The sequence below is a fragment of the Sciurus carolinensis genome, chromosome 3 (genome assembly GCF_902686445.1).
Source record: "Sciurus carolinensis chromosome 3, mSciCar1.2, whole genome shotgun sequence".
Lineage (NCBI taxonomy): Eukaryota > Metazoa > Chordata > Mammalia > Rodentia > Sciuridae > Sciurus > Sciurus carolinensis.
Genome location: NC_062215.1, coordinates 65508602 through 65514601, shown reverse-complemented (window position 1 = coordinate 65514601; position 6000 = coordinate 65508602). Strand labels below are relative to the sequence as shown.

General features: G+C 51.4%; 1 protein-coding gene across 5 annotated transcripts in view; it reads left to right on the top strand.

The window, feature by feature from the left end:
• The first annotated feature begins 2618 nt into the window (after positions 1-2618).
• Ksr1 (kinase suppressor of ras 1) overlaps positions 2619-6000 on the top strand; it is a 145904-nt gene continuing 142522 nt past the window's right edge. For 2 of the 5 annotated variants that reach the window (XM_047543353.1, XM_047543356.1), the window contains exon 1: positions 2621-3058. In XM_047543353.1, the coding sequence (XP_047399309.1) occupies positions 2852-3058 (207 nt within the window). In that variant the 5' untranslated portion in view covers positions 2621-2851. Of the gene's footprint in view, positions 3059-6000 lie in introns of all 5 variants that reach the window. The other 3 variants (XM_047543352.1, XM_047543354.1, XM_047543355.1) reach the window with 3 other exon arrangements.

Below are 6000 nucleotides of genomic sequence, written 5' to 3'. Positions count from 1 at the left end.
GAGACCGAATGCTCTCACCAACAGAAGGAAGAGTGACCACAGAAGAGGGAGCAGCTGCTTGCAGCCTGGTGGCAGAGCAGCCAGGGAGCTGACCTTGCCCAATCTCCAGCCCCGACGCCACCACTATGGTGGCATAGATAGGTGTAGATGCCACAGGCTAGCAGTGGCCTTTCTCAGGATGTGGCTTCCCACAGAAAGTGGCCCTAGAGGCCCCAGGGCAATTACAAGCTGAAATAAGTGCATAAATAGGCACTTACCAGGAAATCTCTTACAAATCGTGTTAGTCAGTTGCTCAAGTCTGGCAGCTGGAAGTTTTGAACCAGTCAGGCAGAGTTGTGGATGGTCCCTTGAGATGGTTCTCTCTGGCCTACTGACCTTTCTCTGGACCATGGTTCTCAGAGTGTGGTCCCCACACTAGTAGCATCAGTATTACCTGAGAACGTGCCCAAAATGCAAATTCTCCAGGCCCATCCTCGACCTATGCAGTAGGAAACTATAGGGGTAGGACCCATAATTTTAGGAATTAACAAGCCTTTCAGATGATTCTGATACATGTTTGAGTTTGAGAACCATGATTTCAGTTTCTCTTTCAGGGTATTTGTTAGTTTGATGCAATGGGTGGGGTAGGGATAAGGTAAAAATCAGGGCTGGGGGACTCAAATATAGTACGGGGGTCCTGTTACAAAGTGAGGACTGAATCAGTGATTATTTATTTATTTGGTACCAGGGATTGAACCCAGGGCTGCTTAACCACTGAGCCACATCCCTAGCCCTTTTTATATTTTATTTTGAGACAGGGTCTCACTAAGTTGCTAAAGGCCTCACTAAGTTGCTGAGGTTGACCTTAAACTTACAATCCTCCTACCTCAGCCTCCTGAGTTGCTAGGATTACAGGTATGCATCACTGCATCTGGATTCTTAATGGGAAGGGACTTCCCATTAAAAACTTCTTTTTATTTCAGAAAATCCTGAGGAGGGGTTGTCAAAAGTGCATTTTAAAGTTACCATAGTTTTCTTTTTAAGATCTGATATTTAATTTATTTTGAAATGTCAAATAACATTAAAGGAAGGTATGATACAAACCACCACCCAGTACTGATTGTTTTAGTGTCTGTAGCTCAAACAAGAATAAAATTCTGGGATCTCACGTCCTGTCCCATCCTCAACCTCAAAAACAAAAACAAAAACAAAAACAAACAAAAGAAAAAGACTCAATTCTATCCATTCACAGCCCCCTCACCACCCCAAGTGCCAAGGCCTCAGCTGGTCTGAGAGATAAGAGAAATCTGGCATAGGGCCTGCCTAAGAGCTCATGAGATTGGTTGCACAACCAAATGGAGCCTTTATGTGGGCCAGGCACTATGTTGTTATTTGGCTCTGTGAAAAGGGTGCAAAGATAAATTAGCCAGCGGTTTCTGTAATCCAGGAGCTTAAAAGAAATAATTCAGAGGGGGGACATTTCTTTTGTTTGGCAGATGTTGGAAATACAGAGGAGTGGGACCTTTGATCAGAGTCTTGTTTTTTCAGAATTGCCAGATAAAAGAACACATGAGGTAGACTGATGGCAGAGGAGGGTGAACGCCTGGGATGGGGTTGGAATGTGAAGTAGGAGGAAAAATACTGGTCCCTAGCTGTCTTGCTGCCATGCCCAAGGACTTCGTGGTCCAGGGCCTTATTAGGAGGGCTGAGGTTAGACAGCAACACTTGGTAACATTTACCCATGCGTCAGTAATCACGGTGGGTGCTGCACATACATAATCTTTCACGGGAACCCTATGAGACAGGCATTATTACCATTCCATCTGACTGAGAGGGTAACTCAGGTGCTCAAAGGAAAGGCACTTGCCCAAGTTCACACACCAGTCAGTGGTGGAGTCAGAATCTGAACCCAGGCTGTTTTGCTTCACAGAGCTCAGCAGTAAGTACGTGGTGACAAGACTATGCACTGCTCCCGGTGTCCAGGCTGGCCTGCTGGGTTGGGGATGGCACACTTATTTTGGTGAGTAAATAGGGTCCTGAAAATCCTTTCGTTTTTCTTCATGCTGGATCATTCCCTTTGATGTATACAATCCAGAATAAAGTGCTATGTGAAACAGATACAGGATTCGCCCCTCCCCCCCAGGGCTGCGGATCAGCCCAGCACATGCTAGGCAACTGCTCTACACTGAGCACACCCCTAGCTTGGGAAAAATTCTTTAAGCACCTTCCTATTAGATGGCGGCCCCTAAATCCACATACAAATTCCGGAACCTCTACAGTCCCCATCTTCCAGGGATCAGCTGCGGCAGAGGAACTGCAGGAGGAACCCCCTCCTCCCGTCTAGGGGGCCACGGGTTGCTGCCCCGCCCCATCCGGGGGTCGCGGGAAGCTCCTAGGCGGGGTTGCAGGGAGGGGAGACTAGGCTCCCCTGACTCTGCACACTGGGAGGAGCCGGAGCTGAGCAACCCCTCGCCCGGCACCAGGCGGGGCCCTCTCTCACCGCTCGTGCCTGCTGGGAGGGAAGGCCCAGGAGCGCGGCGAAGGGTGCGGGCGGGGGCCCCCGAGGGCGCGGGCCGGGTGGCAGGTGCGCGGAGCGGACTACAAGTCCCAGCATGCCTGGCTACCCTGACCCGGCCCCCGCTGCCGCTTAAAGGCTCCGGGAGCAGCAGCCGTCGGGTCGCCGAGGCTTTCGCTTTGCTGCCGCGCTTGGGCGGCGGGAGGAACAGACTCAGCGGCCGACTCTCCTGCAGCCCCGACTTGAGCTGCACGGAGGGCTCTCCTGGTCCAGCCCTCCAGGTTTGGGGCTTCCTTGCCGAGGCGCCCGTGCCCCCGGGCTCCCCGCCTCGGCCCCCCGCGGCCCCGATGCCGAGGCATGGATAGAGCGGCGCTGCGCGCGGCGGCGATGGGGGAGAAGAAGGAGGGCGGCGGCGGGGGCGCCGGGGCCGCGGCCAGCCGGGCTCTGCAGCAGTGCGGGCAGCTACAGAAGCTCATCGACATCTCCATCGGCAGCTTGCGCGGGCTCCGCACCAAGTGCGCTGTGTCCAACGACCTCACCCAGCAGGAGATCCGGACCCTGGAGGTAAGGGTTCGCTGCCCCAGAGGGTCGGGGACCCGGGCTGGGTGCGAGAAGCGGCCCCAGCTCACTCCTTTCCGAGTTGCATCCTGGAGCTTGGTCTCCCCCTTGAAGGCTTCCTCCGTCCCCTCCCTCGCTGATGCGGCAGCTCGAGGACCCAGGATCAGCACTCACCTTGGGCAGGATTTTTGGAGGAGGGGGCGCGGAGTGGGAACCGGGATGGGAGCTGGAGGAGCAGGTGACCGGCGTGGGCTGTGTGTTGAATTCCCCTGCCAACCTTCTCTTCGCCCCCCACCCCCTATTTCCAGGGTCTGCCGGAATCATTGTCCCACTGAGTCACGCGTTGGACTTTTCCTCGTGGGCCGGGGTGACGGGGAGGGGGAGGTCCCTTGAAATGTGAGCACAGGTCAGCTGCTCTCTGCCTTTCCCTCCTGCCCTGGTCCGGTTCTTTTCCCTTCCTTTCCTCTCCTCCAGGTCTTGTCTGTTGCTTTTCATAAAGTGTTTGCTGAAACTGCATTTTTGCTGTTCAGGCGTTTGGTACTTTCCTTATGCCACAGCCTTTCATTCCTCAAAATGTAATTACCCACTGCCTCCCCCAGCTCCCCCCTAAACGTGGGGTTTTGGCTTAGGAAGGATTATGCTGGGGAAGGAAGCTTTTGGTGGGAAGATGACACTACTTAAGGGTTTCTGGTAGAGTCTGCATCAAGTGTAAAGAAGAAATAAGATAGGTGGGCCTCCTCTCTCAAATTATAATCTGGGAAGTACAGCATTAAAAGGATTTGGAAGAATCAGCCAGAAGGGTTGTTTCGGTTCTCAGAAGGGGGAGCTCCCCCATCCCCTTACACAATAGAGGGAAACTAGTACATTCCCAACTTGCTTTTGTCCAGGGACTGGTAGACCTCTGAAATTCTAGGGGCCAGTTAATAGCTACCCTGCCTTGAAGAGGGTCCTTGCTATCATGCATTGCCACATCTGGTCTCCTGTAGGTTTTGGGGATGTTTTGTTTTATTAGATCCTCAGTGCACCCACCCCCTTGTTATTGCTAATTGCCTCTGCCAGCTGTCAGAGGGCAGATAGGATGGTCATTGCCATAATTATTCAAAGACCAGTCCTCCCTTCACACACACTGCAATCCTGAATCTTTGTTTGATCCGAAATGCTGGGAGTGACTCTCCCTTAGTTTTATTTTCTTAAAAGCTACAAATCCAGGAACATTGGAAGAATCCAATTAGTGTTGGCTATTATTATTATTATTATTATTATTATTGATGTTCTAGCAACACTGACCAGGGCATTGCTTAAAAACCAAGCCAACCAAGTCCTCCAACATGTCTTTCTGTATGTGGGCTGCCGTTTTCCAAGTGAAACTGAGTTCTGGAACACAGCTGAGTTGTTTGCCCAGCAAAGTTCAGTTTTTAAGCCGACACAATAGGGGGCCTGTGTGGCTTAGTTCTGGGAGGAGGGGTCGTTGTCCAGCAGTGTGTGTCTGGTTGGACCGCTGTGTTGTTGGGCTGAGAGAATGTTCTCTGTGTTGGCCTGTGTCGGATGGTCCCCGTGTTGCTCTGAAGTGTTCCTGGATTCCAGGGTGAATGTAGGAGAATGGTGTGCTGTTCATTCTCTGCAAATGGCCTTTTATCCTCCAGGTAAACTGACTTCTAGTCTTGCTCATTTAGATAAAGGTGCAGCATTGTGACACCCCAAAGCGTCCAGCTGTTGGGGTCTCAGTGCTGGTTTACTCAGTGGCTTCTCTGATGAGTGTGTTTTAATGGTCATCTCTGGCAGTCAGAAGGCCAAGAAGGCCCAAAGGCAATTTGCAGTGTGAATGAGGCTAAGGCCTACCTCCCTGTTCTTTCCACTGTGGTATGGATTTGGGGTCACCTGTTCCCTGAAAAGGCAAGATGGGAGATGCTCTTTGGGTTAGGAATTTAGACCCCTGGAACTAGTTTCTGGAGCTGCCACCAGCTAGTTTGGGTGAATAACTTTTTCCTGGAGGCTTAAACCTTATCTGCAAAATGAGGGGGCTGGCATGGGTCTCTGAGGGCTCCCACAGCTCTGCCTTCTGTGCTTTAGTGAAGGAGACTTGGTCGGGTTGAATGAAGCATTAGTGAACACTTTTATTCATATCCATATTTTAGAACAATTCTAAAATCCAGATTTACCGGACTGATAAAGTAGAAGCTAAGTTTATTACTACAAGAATCTTGATAGGAGCAGTGTAGTGAAGCTCACAGCTTTGAAAGCCATCTTGACTTGGTCTGTGTGGCCTTGGGCAAGTCCCATGACTTCTGTCAAGCTCCCTTGTCTGTTAAATGGGGATGGTCTGCTTACACCTGTGGCATTTTAGCTAGAAGCTCCCTGGTGAGTATCCAGTGGTATCCAGGCCCTAGGGCCTCTTTCAGAGAAGGAACTTCTTACAGCTGGCTCTGATTTCCTAGAGGTGGATGACACAGTGCAGGAAGTAATCCCAGCAACTGGGTGGGGGTGGCCCACCCCCAATCGCACTGGAGAGGCCAGGCGGGAGGCCAGTGTCCCTTTGGCTTTCTTTCCTGTTCTGCAGACTCCTCTTACCACCAGACCAGGCCCCCAGAGACTATGCTTGCGACATTGGATTCCTGGCTTTTGAAGAAGGGTCTGGCCACAGGGCTTGGCTTATGCAACTACATCAGACTTCTTACAGAACCTTAGGAACCACAGCCCACTCTGGTCCTCATTAAATGAACACTTAGGAGGAGAAGCAGCACGTGAGATGTCTCTGGAAGACCCTGATCAGAGGCAGGCTGCTGTTGCCCAAGATCTCAGGTTGTGACTGGCGTTCTTGGCTGCCCCGTGACAGATTTTCTCTGTGGAGCCATTCAACTTGGATTGAAAATGGTGGAAGAGGCAAGGTGTAATGTTACACACACACACATACACATACCCTTTTCCTCTCTGAATGGAATGGGCAGGAG